Consider the following 17471-nt stretch of genomic DNA (forward strand, 5'->3'; position numbering starts at 1 on the left):
TATGCTACCCACGAGACATTTAAGGAAATGCATCGAAGCGTGGATCCAGGGGGATGCCGATGAGTGCTATTGTCCCTCCCAAGAGCCGAATAATATGGGAGAAATTGCTGTCCCGTAAAATACGAGATGATTCAATGCACCTTCCAATAAGTCGCTTCTCAGACAGATACAGCGGTCCATGAATCCGCTCCATTCGAATCTGAAAATGATTGCACCCGCTCCATTCGCAGCTGAAGATTACTCCCTCGACTTCACCCGCAGCTGAAGATACCTGCCTCAGCTTCATTAGCAGCTGAAGAGGTTTGAAGTTTGCAATTGCTCAATTTGAATCTGAAAATGCCTGGCTCCACTCCAGTGGCAGCTGAAGATGCCTGCCTTCACTCAGGCATAGATCCAGGAAAGGGGGGGGGCAATATGAACGATTGCCCCTCCCAAGAGCTAAACAATACGGGAACGTTTGTCTATCCCATAATTTACGGGGTGATCCAACGAACGTACACACACAATTCACCCCTTCCGACACATCGTCCTGGATCAACACCTCCTATAGATAGGAGGCACCCTCACGCTGCTCGTAACGTCAGCGAGTAGTCCATTTTCCATCAGAATATTCAGGGAAAAAAATTCTCTGATTGTGTCAGAATCAACGTTGTGCGGAAAAGAAATGATCGGGCTCAGAATTGGTGATTTCTATACCCCATATCCAATCACCATGCGGTATTTGTGAGCCAACCAGGAAGATTCTACGCCAAAATAAGAAGAAATGAAATCGGATGCTGTGGTTCACAATGTGGCAAACTTGCTAGGTAGTCTTAATGACGTTACATATGAACTTGATAACCCGTGCGGGGGAGAGGCCTTCTATCTCTAAGAGATGCTGCCTGTATCTGTGCCGGAATATACTGTGATTATAGAACTGGAAATATTAGATAGCACTGACTGAAACTGGCAAAATAGAGTAATTTTGATTCTTCTCTCCTAATATCTCCTGATGATGTCAACAGCTAGTGTCGGAGAAACATCGAGCCGATACTCGATACTCACGATGGCCCCTTAGCCTGAGAGAATCTTATTCATTCCCTCTGTTTATTGCGCGATACCTATTCTAAGGTGTGGTTCGATAATAATCTGTGACTTATGTCCTTTATCACAGCCGATTACGAATACGAAGGGCTATACGGAGAGCCGTTCAAGTTTGTTCAGATGGCTAACGGAAGTGTTCCCGAGATATGGTTCACGGAACAGGATGCAGACAGTCGGGTCCGGAACTTCAAACGCCACCTGGTGGATGCGTTCGCGTCGCAGCTGAGCCTAAAACCTCAACACTCTGCCGTCGTAGAAAATACAGTAATGGGCGAACATGTTTCGAACTACAACATATCGTAAGTTACTTGCTTCGAGACGCAAAACTCAATCTCATTTCGATGACTATAATTAATTGTAGTTCCGGATAAGCTATGTTTGTATAATGTTTTCGATCTTAATTCCAGCACGAGGACATACGCGGCATCTCTGGCATCTTCCATTTCTTGGGAATCCGAAGACATGGAATTCGGTGACGTCAGCACCACCGTGACGGTCGACAAAGTGGTGACTCAGGACGACATCTTGAAATTCGCTCCGGATTCCGCCGAAGCGTCGGCCGTCAATGACGTCGGCAAAATGGACCTTCAGGCTCGTCAGACTCAGATATTCAAAAGCGGCAAACTCATCTCAACCAGTAAGTTTGACGCAATCAGGAAATTTCGCCCCCGACGTTTCACCCCTGGTACGTTTCGTTTCCAGAAATTTCACCCCTGACATTTCGATCCAGACTACCCTGCCCGTATGAGTGAAAGAGTGAGTGGTAGTATGAGTGACAAAGTGAGTGACAGTATGAGTGATCCAGTTAGTGACCGTTTTCGTGATCAAGTTAGTAACCGTGTGAGTAATCAAGTTAGTGACATATGAGTGACTACACTCACTTGGTCTCTCATACGTTCACTCACCCACTCACTTGGTGTCTCATACGGTCACTCAGCCACTCACTTTGTTACTCACACGGTCAGCGCAGGCGAAATGTACCGGGGATGGAACGTACCAGGGGTGAAATGTCGGGTACGAACAGTCGCACAGTGTGTCATTGTGGCAATCTGGGGGGGGAACAAAACTCAATTTGCGACTTGATCGGAAAAGTAGAAAACATTATATTTCCCGATGGCTGAATGTTTCCACATTGTGGAGAGAAACGTGGTTAGTTTCTTTTTCAAAGCATTCGCAGTTCTGTTCGAGCACATGTCTAAACATGCCCGTTCTCAAACATACACCTCACAGGACTTCGTCACCCATTTCATTCGGTCAACTTTGCTTTACCAGTGTATATCTCACATTTTCTTTTGCGCTGTTTTTGTTCAATGGCAATAGTTTTAATCTTTTTCCGATATTTTTTATTCAGGAATTTTTCAAAGTTGCTTATAATTAAACAAAGGACGTTACTTTGTAAAGAAAGTGATTTTTATCGCATAAATTATTATTTTTCTAATTTCTTTTAAGGTTTTTGTAGATGCGTGGGTGGATGGAAGGAGGAGTAACGATTTCAGGTATAAAAATATATTTAATTTAAAATGTATACGCGGCAGGACTCAAAGTCACAAAATAAAATAATACGAAAACAATCTTCCCTGACAAGAACAAGCGCGGCCATCATCAGCGCATTCCAAAGCCCAACTAACTATGTATCCATGACGGCCTTTACTCCGTGGACTGCTTTGGCCGATTCCCCACATGTAGTCCCCCGCCATCGATAACGAGAGAACTACTTGCAGGGCAACCTGAACCTGACCCGTCTACCTGACGGGTCAGGTCATGAAAGGTTTGTCCTTGTCACTGGGAGTCTGTTGATCAATTGAAGTTGTTGTTGCCTGCTGATGTTTTGAAATTGTTTTTGTTGCCTGCTGATGCTTTGAAGTTGTTGTTCCCTGCTGATCGTTGGAAAGCTTGTGGCCATTGAAGGTCATCACCGCAGATGTAAGCCGCTTTGACTCTGTCTATACTTACAGATAATGGTCGACCTTTTATTAGTATTTGGAAGACCTTTTCCGATATTGACAGCACTTGGTAAAGTCCCTCGTACGGAGGTTACAGGCCTTTCTTCATTTCATCCGTGAGGAGGAAAATGAGCATGACAGCAGGTCCTTGCTGACAAAAACAACGCGTTTTCCGTGGTGAAAAGTCGGTGGGAGATGGTTTCGCTATGGAAGATATCCGAGACAATGCATCCGCCACAACATTTTCTGCACCATTGATGTGTCGGATGTCAGTGGTAAATTGGCCAATGAAATCGAGGTGTTGAAGTTGACGAGGTGAGCACTTGTCAGTAGTCTGGCTGAAGGCATATATGAGAGGCTTCGATCCGTGTACAAGACGAATGGATGGCCTTCAACCATGTGCCTGAAATATTTGATAGCAGAGTATGTTGCCAACAGCTCTCGATCATTGCATATACATATATTGCATGCTGAAAATTTATTTCAAACTGCTCCATGTCCATCATAAAAAATTTTGCTATTAAAAGACCTAGAAGACCCAATAAGCCCACCAACTGCGTTCCTAGAGTGAAGTCGCGAAAAGTGAAACCTCTTCTGAACTCCACGAGCACAGAAGAATTATGTAGCTATCGAAGTAACTCTGAGAAAAAAGTAGGTAAAAGTGATTCGGTGACTCCAGCGTAATAACTATATGCCTATCCAAACAGAGGAACTATGATTAAGAATGCCTGCAGATCATTTTCTTTAAAAGTCATCTTCATTATCAACAGATCAAGAGCTTGCTTTGGTGATGGATATTAATCTTTCAACGCATGAGTATAAGCCCCTGGTACACATGCTACTAAGTAGCACGAAAACATGCCACTTTCGAGCATATGCAACTAATGAGACTATTGATAACATTTGCATGGATGTTACCAATAATCTCATTGGTTGCATATGCTCGAAAGCGGCACTCTTTCGTGCTATCTAGGAGCATTGGTATCATAGGTTTTGAACTCACGCCAACAAGCAAAAGACTAAGAGTGAACTCTATCCTGCGTACTACAGGATTAAGGAATCAAAATTGTTATGTTAACCACCTGACGCCAAAATAACAGATATGAACAGAAATCCCTCTCATCATTCAGATGAATCCCAATCAAATCCCGATTCATCGAACAGTGATTCAGACTCTCATTATTATTAGCATTTTTTTACTATTAGTTTATTTGTTTGCATGTATTTTTTTACAATTATTTGTAGTTTTCGGCACGAGATATGGTGGAATGAACATTCAATGTAATTTGTATTGCATGATTATCTTCATGTAACAGAGAAATGGAATTTTAAGGAACCAATCCACACGTGTATATCTGCATTTCATTAAACAAAAATACTGCATTTTATCATGGTTATTGCAATTTCACTGTAATTTATAGGATAAACTAAATATTACTGAGCATATAAATGTATTCATGAATGGTACTAGAGACAGGACACGAAAACCAATCTCGATCAATTTAAAACAGAGAAAATATTTTTGTCCCCCTAGATGGCCGAAATAACGCACTGTGCATCGGGGGCGAAATTTCTGTAAACCAAGTGTGACTGACATATGTAAATGGGTGAGGTTCCGAGTGACTCTGCTTTTGCGTGTCGGTAATTTTTGACGTTTTCACGCTATCAAAAAAACAGCGTAAAACTTTTTCTGTGTCTCCCGATTCATAATAATTTGTGTATTATCGCAGGTGGTACGTCCTCTTTGTCGATATTCGATGGCAGCATCAAGTCCAGGAGATCCAAAAGAAGCGTCGATGACATATCAGCTTATCACAAGGTCCACACGAATTACGAACTGCAAGTAAGGGAATCTAATTTATCAATACCATAACATTTGTGCACAATAATAATGCTCGCAGCCCCGAGGGGGGATACCGACGCGAGACCCAGCAGGATTGAACCTTTCTTTGCTCAATTTTTAAAATCATAAATTCCCAGGAAAATCAGATCTGAAGATAAGAGGGGGTCTGCCAGAAGTCCTGCCCTAACAGAATTTCTTTCAATATAGTTTTGCAATTATTCTTTTATGGATTGTGAAATAATTTCTATCAGAAACTGCGAAATTATTTCGGTTTGGTTTTTTTTAACTAATTCTGAAATTATTTCTTTAATTTATTCTAGAATTATTTTTCTCATTTCAGAATTATTTTTCTCATTTCAGAATTATTTATTTCATTTATTCTAGAATTATTTTTCAAGATTATTATTATTATTATTATTATTTTCAAGATTATTTCTTGCATTTATTGCAGACCTATTTCTTTCATTAATTCTGGATAATTAATCGTTCTTCAATGTTTTCAACTATTTTCTAAAAATGATCATCGGTTCATGACAAAGTGCTCCGAGGGCCAAATATGGCCGATGGGCCATATGTTGAAGGTTCCTGTTCTAAGTTTAAAGTTACAGATGTATGAAGCATGTTGATTGTGTGTGTGGAGGCATTTTTAAAAAGAAGACTGGCTAATTGAAAAAGCTTGGTGCGTGGTATTACTACTTTACTGCACACCAACTCTGGTCATATCGCCATACAGCAATTTACTACCGAGTAAAAAGTTGAGTCGAAAATTAAGGGTGGTTGCCTCAGGTTCGGTAGGGAAAGAACTTATTATCTACGTTCTTCCCAGATCAAACCCGCGGACCAGACGACCTTTTTTTGGTGGTAGATGAGTATGGTACACCGGATACCTTTTTAGTTCTATTTTTTTAATACAGCGGTGTTTAAATTCTCGTTTTCCAGCTGACAAGGATCCAAAAACGTTCAGCCGATCTCAATCATTTGACTGATGGATCATTCGCTGTCAAAGACGCAGATTTTTCAGTCGCTGGAAGATTAGCGGAACTCGAAGGTAAGCTGGAAGAATAGGAATAATATTCCCAGTGCTCTTTGTTATAAGATCAGAATGTGTTTAACTAAACCCAGGGTCACACTTGTGTCAAGTCTGGCACAATAGTCATTCGCAAATATTTTGCTTCTAGTATTTGCCTGTTCCTGAAACAGAGAAGCAGCAGCGGCATAGGCTGGCTACACACTGGCCCAGCTTGACCCAATATTCCTCGGTGAGTATTTGCTTCCAGAACACTCTCTGTGTTGTGACTGTTGGCATTCTTTTACCAATTTGACCAATGTGGGTCCAGACGGATTGGAAGATCGGGAAGGGTGGCGGCACTTTTGACTTAGGGTTGGAAGCTGGAAGGTACCTGCGTTCTGTTTGACCAGCCTTCCAATACGTCCAGACTTCAACATTTGACGATCATTACCAATTGTGGAACAGCCACACTACTTGCCCGTGATCAACCTTGGAACAAGTGTAGCCTTGGCTTAATTCATGATCGTTTCTTTTTGCGAATTGTCATTATGAGATCGTAACTAATTTGAATCATTGCAGAGATGTCGGTGAGGCAACGTCTCCGAGAGCTACAGAAATCGATAGGAGACGCTGGTCTTTTTGTCCAGAACCTGATGAAAGATATAAAAAATGGGGACGAGGAATCTAACAACGAGAAACGTGAGTGTTTATAACAAAAATATTTTGATACTTCATTATATATATGATGAAATAGGTATGATATATATGATGATCACTTGATGGTAATAATACACAAAAATGAGCGGAGATATGAAGGAGATTATGTACTTCTTCAAAGATGGTGTGACATGTCGAAAATGACGTCGAATCGATAAATGGTTAAAATATTGCTTTAATATCACGGCGTCGTTTCCAATTAGACCAAGATAGCCAGGCTATATCTAATGCTGTTTTAAAGCTCTAATCGCTGAGCTTGAAATTTATCGTGTCGGATATTTTCGCTTTTGTGTTCATCGTTTCTAACACTGAATGCTAGTTATGAGGTTTGATCGGATGGAAAATGTTACAAGGGTCGCAGACCGTCAAATATCCCTTCTACCTACAAGTAAGTGCTTGAACCTGAAAGCGCAGATTCCATTCATCCTTAACCCGTCCAGCGTTACTGACGTTATATTACGTCTGAAGTTATACGGAAGAAATACAAACACCATTTTTTTGCTTGCCAAGTATTTGCGCCAATTTGAAATAATAATGTAACCTTGAGAATTTTTTGTGTAAGTAAATAAAAACACGTTTTTTTTACTCGAAATCTTTTTCCCTTTTTTTCCATGATTGTCTTTGCTTTAAGAATCGCACATAAGAAAAATTTCGCAGAGAGAGGATTTAAAACTGACTAGGCGTTATCAAATTAGAAATGATACCATGTACAATATGCAAATGCGTGAAGTTATTGGAAATATTGTGAGGCGGGGGAGGGGCTAACCCCAATATTTTTATAAGTGTTATCGAGATCGTGCCAAATATTGAGTGGGCTCTGGCTCATGAACCGGATAGAAGTCCACACGTACGATAATTCGGCATTATATAGTTCGCTAGCAATTTATTTGGCGTCATATAATATTATCTGCTATATATACTATATACTATTATATTATACCTAATTCTGTAGGTTTTTTCGATAAGATAATACTTGAGAATCAATTTCTAATTTTTTATTTGCTGTATGTTCTATTCCGGGTCTGATTTACGCATGGTGATAGAATGTAAAAATTTGTGTTTAGTTATTTGCAGCCAGTTGGTATTAAAAATTAATTATAACTGGTGATTACAACTAACCACCCGATTATCACATTCACTGCGACATAAGTATATAACATTTTGTATTTATATGATATAATAGCATATATATATATATATAGAAAAAAACCAATGTGTCAGGGTGTCCCCCCCGGTGAGAGCCCTAGACATTGGCTATGACTTTTTCCATTTTTGAATTCTCTTTTGAATTTTTCATTTTGGAAATCTTCAATTAATTTCTTTTTGAAATTTTCATTATTCTTTTCTTTTTTTGCTTTCACATTTTGCTCACATAATTTCTGTTTTCATATAAAAAAATTGATATATACATATATATATATATATATATATATATTGTTAAATATCAATTTTATATATATATATATATATACACATATATAGCATAAATGATTAAATTATTTTTCGCATCTGTGCCTACATTTCATGTATCACATAACTGTAGAAGGCTAATGATGTCTATATAGTTAACAACATATGAGTATTTGATACATATGTGACATAGTACAGTAAAACCAATTTAAATAATTACGTAAATATATACGCGTGTATATTCATATTTTTATAAATTACTTTGTAAATTTACATGTTCATCACTCCTAATCTGCCGCTGTGGTGGTCGAGTGGTTATAGTGACGGACTCGCGATGCGAGGATCCGGGTTCGAACCCCACAGTGGTGGTCGGCTGAAGTTCGTTTTCTGTGGTTCCCAACTTCAAGGCGCAAATGCGAGCCGATCTCCCCGTTAAAAAGTCTCGCCACAGAGAGCAACAGTCCTACAACGATAAATCATTCAATCATAACACTTCACTCATAGTTAGAAAAACTGGTGGCAGATGGCAGCACTACACATAACAAGCATTACAAAAAACTTCACGTCAGGTTTCACTACACGTACACGCACATTCCCGCATGTACCGATTCGTTGGGGGTTCCGCGGGGTGCATGTGCGGTGTAGCAGTAGTAGGTAGGTAGGGCCCCCAAAAAATGGCTCGGGGATCCATGATGTTCTTAAGTCAGCCACCTCGTTGGGCAATTTGCCTGTTGTGGCGTTGTATTTGTATTTCATATTGATGGTTTATCCTAATGGCGATGACTACTTTCAACAAGGTAATGCATCCTGCTTTACTGCTGGTATTGTACAGAATTGGTTTGAGGAACAGAAGAAGTGTTTACTTTGCTTCGGTCACCAGATTTCAATGTCATTAAGCATTTGTGGGATGCAATTGAGTGAGCCGACAAACACATCTAGATCTACAACCATCCTATCACACTATTGGAAAGTAAGCTATCAAACAAGCACACAATCTAAAATTTCACAAACGTTCTATCAACATTTCGTAGAATCTATGCAAAGAAAATCAACGCTGTATTGAACGCAAAGGGTGGTCTAACAAAATATTGACAGGGTGGTCATAATAAAATGGCCACTCAGTGTATACGTTATTCATAACGAAGTATTTTTTTATTAACCAAATACCTTTTATGACCTGGTTGTTGAAATTTTTTTGTCTATCTTTCCTATATTTCACGATAGCATAAAAAGTTTCTAAATTTCCCACCAGAGGACGTTCTAAACTTTCTTATGATTTGGCGCATATCCATTTTGCTATACCACTACGCTACTTTCATATTTCATGAGTTATTCAAGATTATGTGAAATTTCCAATGTTCTTTACTTTCCTTAATATTTATCCTTTTTGCTCTTGGGCATCCCAAAATGATTGTTAGAGGTAGAAATGATTGTAAGAGGCTGCTCATGTGGCACTGTTACGAAATCTGAAAGTGTTCATAACTTTGAATGGATGGAGATAGAGCGATGGATAGCGTCTAGATATACTTAATCGGACATGCGCTGCACGATAGTAGAAACCAAAATGCCACCTGGTGAGAAATTCTTGAACTTTTTTTACCTTGTCTTGACGAATGAACCGACTTTGAACAAAATTACAGCTTAAATTTGTGAAATTATATTTAATGAGATGATAATATATAAAGATTATTCAGAATGTGTTGTACACTGACTGTCAAAATTTTCGACATTAAATACCACATCTACTACTATTTTCAATCATCGATGTCTCAGAAAATTTTCTTTGAATGTTACGGGGTGAATTTCTTTCGGTATAAAATTAAGAGTTGGCAAATGTAACTTCTTTTTCTTTTTTTTGACTGCAAATCACTTAAAGTCTTTGATTTTTGCGTTTCTTCAAATAATAATTTTTAAGAAGTAAGACTATTAAAATTGAATTGAAGCTGATAATTTTCCATATATAACTTTAACTCCGAAATGCTCCATAGAATTTTATTACTTTTGGACACTCTTCAATACTCTTCCCGTACAAGAGCGAGATATCTCAGCCTAGAGTAGACGGGAAAAATATATTCTAGCTTCCCCATTTCTCTGTTCTTTTCCTCGTCGAGAGGCTTTATTGTTAAACTTAGTGATGAGATTTTTTTTTCCTTTAACTTAACACTCTTTTCTCTCTCGATACGGTTGGACGAGTAAAAAATGAATATATATATATGGTGTTACATATATATGGGGCTCAGAAGCCAATCAATGCAAGCCAATAAATATCAAAAATGAGATAAAAGGATCTTTTAAGGGATCTTTTATTCCGTGGTCAGTATAACAGACATAAAGAAGAAGGGTGTCTAAGGAGGCAAAGGAAAACCTGCTCTACTGATGTTTTTTCCGTGATTTCCTAAATCTTGAATATAGATACCGGTTTCAAAGATTTAACACTGATACTCCAACTATATATCCTTCAAATTTGTTAGAAAAAAACGTGTATGTAAAGGGGGTTGACATATTTACAGATGCAATTGAGTAGTGCTACAACATATAAATATTTTTGTGCCAATTCATAATTCTGAGGCACTTTAGTGCATCAAGATCGCTTAAGTGTTTCCAAAATTTGATGAAAATTTCTCCTAAAAAATGCTCCGTGACGTAAAAGTTTGGGAGAACCAGTTTTTTTTCAAGTTTCTTTCATGGCACGATGCAGATGTTGCAGTAAGACCTGACTGTTGACAGTGAGTCCATGTTCAAGATACTTAATCAGCAGCGGTCCATGGTCATATTCCCTGATGACCAAGGACTGCTGTTGAGTGAATTATTCACCCTTGGTCATCGAAGAGGATGACCCAGCTGAAGCTGTGACGGTGGACTAGGTAGCCAGCCACTCCTTGTATTTTTCTCATCAAGCTCCTCCTTTCTTCTGAAGCTTTCGTCACCTTTTTCATTCAATCACACTTAAAACATCAATAATCGGCCTAAGATCGGCCTAACGAGACTTCAAGAAGACTCTGTAAGCTCAACCTTTAGATGAGTACGAGCCACTTCATTGGTTTCAAAACGTCGTGGGCCACTTAATTAAAGATGGTATTCACACAAAGTCAGGGTTTAAACTATAGTCACATAGTTTGGGATAGGAGATCGACACGGATTTAGGTTTATTGGGAGTGGATCTGGAACAGCACCACGGGTCACTTCGGTGATCTGTAAATGTGCTGCGTGTCACTCAAGTGATATGTAAATGTGCCGCACTTTACTTAAGTTACGTGAAAATGTGCTACGGGTCACTTAAAAGTGAACGCGATGCCTTTATAGATCACTTAAGTGCTCTAGAACTATGCCTTACTTTATTCAAGTGATATGTGAATGTTCCGCGGATCAATTAAGTGATCTGGAAATGTGCTGCGGCTCACGAAAGTGATGTGAAGCTGCACCGTGGTGATCTGGGAATTAATTGATCTGGAAATATGCCACTGGTGCTAGAACTCCCAATGCTGCCGCACTATTGTACATGTTAACGGGAACATGTTAATTACGGAACAAAGTGCTTTTATGAGCCAGTTAGTTCATTTTTACAAAATTAGGTGACAAATTGACCACATCAAATGACTCCGAGGGCCATGGGTTGAGCCTGTATGCCGTATGCAATACAACAATTAAATATCCTCGCAAGTTTATATAGATTCCATTCTAACTGACACAATACTATTCCCTTTACTTTCTTTAACCATAGTATATAAATGGATCTTCTTTATTACAGTGCAGATTATGCTGGAAATTGTAGAGCAAGAGGTGAGATCCGGTCTTGACCAAGAACCACAGTCTATAGCCAAGGAAATCCGAAAGCTGCTTACGAAACAGGTAATGTATTTATTCTTGGATCAGAAAGATTAAGTTGATTAACCTTCGGAATTTCAAGTTGATCTCAATTCATCGCATCTTGAATTACTTTATCAGGTCTTGGATGAGGTCTGTTTCACGAAATTCAAGTCCTGCGTCGACCTCCTACAACTTCTGACGAGAGCCGGAGGCGGACAAGCTGAGAGTGTACGTATTCGCTTGTGCTTTTTTGCATCACTCTATATGTGTTACTGTGCTCTAAGGTTGTATAAATACATATGCTGTTATTAAAGGGGGGTTGTTATGGGCATGGGTGGCTCCTGAAGGAGGCACGAAGGCACACGTGTCTCATTGAAAATTTAAAGTCATTAATTTAATTCTTCAAATTGGATTTGATACCAACTTAGTACTATTGAATTTATTTTCTTTTTTTTTCAAATCAATTTGATAAATTAAAAAAGAAATATTTTCGGAACGCTCCGATCAAAAAAAAGTGTCCCGTAATATACGGATCATATGGTCAAGGTTCGGCGGCGCTTTCCCTGGAGAGCTGTATATTCTTCTCTTTGGGCGCTTTCCGTCGTGCGCCGATATGGGATGCCCAATAGCCCCGTTAACATGTGCAATATCGCGGTAGCACTGGGAATTCTAGCACCCGAGTGACGACTTTTTTCCCTCGTTGGAAAGAAATGGGGAGCAGGAATTTTCTTTGAAGTACGTTTAAAACGTATTATATTCGTTCTATATCTAGAATATATTGCTGAAATCTAATGCTAGGTGGTGACGGTAGTGCAATTGCATCTGACTCCATATGAATGAGACGTAGTTGTAGATACATTATCTTTAATTATGATGCTATATAGAAGATATTATTTACATGGTACATATATTAAGAGAGAGAAAGACGACGTTGGTGCATCTCGTGTGAGAGCTGGAGCTGAACTGATGTTCTCACACACATGGCCCTTCGGACCCTCCGAAGAGGCATCCGGTCACGTGATCATCTCGTGTTTCAGTACAGAATGTACTGAGATTCTTTCACGTGACCAGAGCGTGCTTGTTAAGAGAGAGCCAATGTACAAAGTAAAGTAATAATAATAATAATACATATAAGAATATATATTGAGGCTCTACAGTACCCCCTCCCCAGTGTCAATGTTGGACACGATAAAAATCCGTGAACCGGACTCGACGTCCAGATCGTGTGGTCACTGGTGGTTTCGATTTCGTGGTCGAGTTCTCTGTCGTAGAGTCGTTAGTTTGCGTTTTCGCCACCAGCGGCGTTGTATCTTCCGAGAGGGAGAATGCTGGTTTTAAGCGGTCGATGGAAACCGAAACTGTTTTGCCATTGATGTCAAGTTTGAACACTTTTTCATTTTTGTTAATGACAAGAAAGGGACCATCATACGGTCTCTGGAGGGGTCGACGGACACTATCACGACGTAGTAATACGCGAGTAGCATTCATCAGTTCTGGATACACAAATGTAGCACGTTTTCCATGATGTTTTGTTGGCGTTGGACGGAGCTGCTGCATGTGGCCCCGTAACTTATTTACGTAGTCACAAGGGTCAATGTTGACATTCGTTGAGTCGAAAAATTGGCCGGGAAGACGCAAGGGTGCACCAAACACGAGTTCGGCTGGCGTACACTGCAGGTCGGCTTTTAGAGCGGCTCGGTAGCCCAGAAGTATAGTTGGTAATACTTCGGTCCAACGTTCGGTGTTATGGCATTTAATAACCGTTTTTAGTGGTCGATGAAATTCCTCAATCAAACCATTCGCTTGAGGATGGAAAGCGGTAGTTCTAGCTCGTTCGGTGCCTAGAAGTTGTAGGAGAGAGCGGAAAAGGTGGGACTCAAATTGTCGACCTTGATCAGTTGTTACAACTGATGGAGCACCATAACGGGATACCCAACAGTTATAAAAGGCTTCCGCTACAGTTGGAGCTGTGATGTCTTTTATCGGTTGTGCTTCTGGCCAGCGGGAAAAACGATCGATCATGGTCAAACAGTAAGAATAACCATTTGATGGAGTTAATGAACCCACTATGTCCAGATGAATATGGTCAAATCTTGCAGATGGCATAGGAAATTCTTTCAAAGGAGATTTGACATGTCTGTGAATTTTACTTTTTTGACAAGCCATGCAAGTTTTTGCCCATTTTGTTATTTCGTTATTGATACCAGGCCAAACAAAGCGAGAACGGATTTGGTGGATCGTTCTTCTGATGCCTGGGTGCGCTAAGTTATGAACGTGATCAAACACCGTTTTCCTATACTGCACAGGAATGTAAGGACGCGCACTTCCAGTGGAGATATCACAAATTAAATCTATGTCAGATTCGGGAAGTTTAATTTTTTTCAATTGTAAGCCACAATTTGAATCACCCATCAATTTTGATAATTCATCATCTGTTGCTTGAGCTTCAGCGATTTCATTGTAATTAATTGGGCTTGGCATTGAAATAGCACATATGCGGGACATTATATCGGCTGCTATGTTTTCTGAGCCAGGAATATGACAAATATCACTCGTGAATTGGGAAATGAAATCCAAATGTCTGGTTTGGCGAGGCGAGCATTTGTCATGCTTCTGCCGAAAAGCATAGACCAAAGGTTTTTGATCTGTAAATAGAGTGAACTGACGTGCTTCGAGCATGTGTCGAAAATATTTGATAGAAGAATATGCAGCCAATAGTTCTCTGTCATATGCGCTATAGCGTGTTTCCGCAGGAGTGAGTCTGCGAGAGAAAAATCCTAGCGGTTGCAAAGAATTGTCCACTACCTGGTGTAATGCACTACCAATTGAAAAATCAGATGCTTCAACATGAAGTGCAAGCTTTGCAGATGTGGAAGGATGAGCTAATAGAGTGACACTAGCTAGTTACTCTTTGCATTGATTGAATGCTGCGAGTGCAGAATCGGTCCATTCAATTTTACGATTATCTTTTTTACGGCGGGAGCCCTTTAGAAAATCGTGTAAGAGTATTTGTGACTCAGCAGCATGTTTTATGAACCTTCTATAGAAATTTATGAGACCAAGAAATTTTCTCAACTCAGAAATTGTGTCAGGTCTCTTGAAATCTAATATTACTTGCACTTTGCTAGGTAATGGTTTAATGCCAAGAGGAGTGATTAAATGACCTAAAAATTCCAAATTATCTACACCTAATACACATTTAGAAATATTAAGTTTCAAGCCATACTTGTGTAAACGCTCAAATATTTGCCTCAGGTGATTTTCGTGCTCATCAACAGATGATGAATATACGAGGATATCATCTAAATATGCATAACAGAAAGATAAACCTCTTAACACCTCGTGCATGAAACGCATAAATGTTTGAGGTGCATTTACTAAACCAAAACAAAGCCTAGTATATTCGAACAGACCCCATGGTGTTGTCACCGCTGTTTTAGGAATATCAGGTTCAAAAATAGGGATCTGATGGTACGCTTTGAAAATATCTAATTTTGAAAAAATTGACTTACCATGAAGTGCATTGCTGAAATCACTTAGGTATGGGATGGGATAGGAATCGAATTCTGTGACAGAATTTAATTTTCGATAATCTCCCACTGGTCGTATAGATGTTTCCGACTTCGGAACAATATGCAATGGTGAAGACCATGAACTTTTTGAAGGACGAATTATTCCTTGTTGTAACAAAAAATCGAATTCAGTCTTCACCTTCTCAAAGTGTTGAGGGTGAAGCCGTCTCGGTCGAGAACATATTGGAGGACCTTTAGTCACTATGTGGTGAACTGTGTCGTGCGATGCAGGTTCGCCTATTAAGCACGGATTTGTGATGTCTGGGAATTCAGAAAGAATTTTCTCGTACTGAGATGGGCCCACTGTGGAAATTGAGACATGAGCCGTTTGATGCACTGATCCCAGGGAATGAAGTGATGTGCTAGAGCTAATGAGACGACGCTTTTTCAAATCTACCATGAGATTGAAATTGCGCAGAAAATCTGCTCCGATGATAGGGCACGAAACCTTGGCGACGACGAATGTCCATGGAAAATTTTGTCGCAAACGCAGATCGAGAACAATATTTTTGGTACCGTAGGCCGGTATTGACGTCTGGTTTGCTGCGTAGAGACGAAATGTAGAGCAGGGAGTTGTGGAAGCAATCGCTGACGGCGGAACGACACTAATTTCACTGCCCGTGTCAACGAGATATTTTATTCCCGTTTTACGATCATCGATGAACAACCTGCTGGTCTCTGAGCTCATGTTCGCCATGCCAGCTATGACGGAGCTCCTTCGTTTTTTGGTGCGCTGAAGTTGCACGGTGTAGTACAGCGCCGAGCATTTTTACCGAAGCGATGATGGTAGTAGCACATTCCGGAGGAATTTTTCCTGTTTCTGGAACTGGAACGCCTGTTGAAGAAGTTGTTTCGTCCGCGATGTGGTGAACGTCCACGTTGTTGAGAGGAAAGTTCATTCAATTTTTTGGTGAGCATTGCGATTTGTGCACGCAAGTCATCTTGATCCGGCGGTGGAGAAACAGCACAAACGGATGCATTTTGGCTTATTTCCGCGATTTTGTCAGCCAGTTCCGCGAGTTTATCCAGTCCATCACTCGATATTGAGAGGACAGTTTGGATTTGAGTGGGAAGGCGTTGCAGCCACAATGTCTTTAAGAAATCATCGGTTAGTCGAGATCCGGAGAGTTGGCGCATTTTTCGTAGCAGCTGTGATGGTTTATCATCTCCGAGTTGAATTTCTGTGAGCAACTTCTTGATTTTAGCAGATTCAGTTTCGGCAAACTCCTGTATCAGCCGGTCCGAAAGAGCCTGGAATTTCCCGGTCTCAGGGGGATTGACGACAATATCGGCAACCGCATGTAGTGTTTCTGAGTCGATATTAGCGACGAGAGCGGCGAATTTGGTATCATCACTTGTAATGCGGCTGAGGAGGAAAGCTTGCTCGCATTGCTTCACCCAGAGAGAAACGTTTGTCTTCCAAAATGGGGGAAGGCGGAGAGCGACACTGGAAACTTGGGGAACGGTATTGTCCCCTTCTGCTGCGATCATCCTGTTGCTTGAGAGAGAAGAGAGCCAAGAGGTCAAGCGGAAGTGACCTTACGAGGGAGGATGCTCCGTGGTCCACTGTTGCTGGGAGAAAAATCCTCTGCTGCTGCTCTCACCGTAATGGCGTCTTTTGAAGAATATTCAGAAGGCATCATTATTTGCGTTTAAACGTCTGCGGTCACCAATGCTGAAATCTAATGCTAGGTGGTGACGGTAGTGCAATTGCATCTGACTCCATATGAATGAGACGTAGTTGTAGATACATTATCTTTAATTATGATGCTATATAGAAGATATTATTTACATGGTACATATATTAAGAGAGAGAAAGACGACGTTGGTGCATCTCGTGTGAGAGCTGGAGCTGAACTGATGTTCTCACACACATGGCCCTTCGGACCCTCCGAAGAGGCATCCGGTCACGTGATCATCTCGTGTTTCAGTACAGAATGTACTGAGATTCTTTCACGTGACCAGAGCGTGCTTGTTAAGAGAGAGCCAATGTACAAAGTAAAGTAATAATAATAATAATACATATAAGAATATATATTGAGGCTCTACAATATAAACGTTTATATATTCTAGAAACCTTGCGTTTA

At 40.2% G+C, this 17471-nt stretch overlaps 1 protein-coding gene across 1 annotated transcript in view; it reads left to right on the plus strand.

The window, feature by feature from the left end:
* The window catches only part of LOC149068537 (uncharacterized), a 54158-nt gene that overhangs the window by 17602 nt on the left and 19085 nt on the right, over positions 1-17471 (plus strand). The window contains exons 6-12 of the mRNA XM_089250726.1: positions 1154-1382; positions 1491-1720; positions 4757-4869; positions 5809-5917; positions 6458-6577; positions 11754-11854; positions 11951-12040. Of these exons, the coding sequence (XP_089106852.1) occupies positions 1154-1382; positions 1491-1720; positions 4757-4869; positions 5809-5917; positions 6458-6577; positions 11754-11854; positions 11951-12040 (992 nt within the window). The remainder of the gene's footprint in view (positions 1-1153; positions 1383-1490; positions 1721-4756; positions 4870-5808; positions 5918-6457; positions 6578-11753; positions 11855-11950; positions 12041-17471) is intronic.

Source organism: Pholcus phalangioides, unplaced genomic scaffold (genome assembly GCF_987345545.1).
Source record: "Pholcus phalangioides strain wild (caught in Gottingen) unplaced genomic scaffold, Ppha-v1.0 ptg000024l_1, whole genome shotgun sequence".
Classification (NCBI taxonomy): Eukaryota; Metazoa; Arthropoda; class Arachnida; order Araneae; family Pholcidae; genus Pholcus; species Pholcus phalangioides.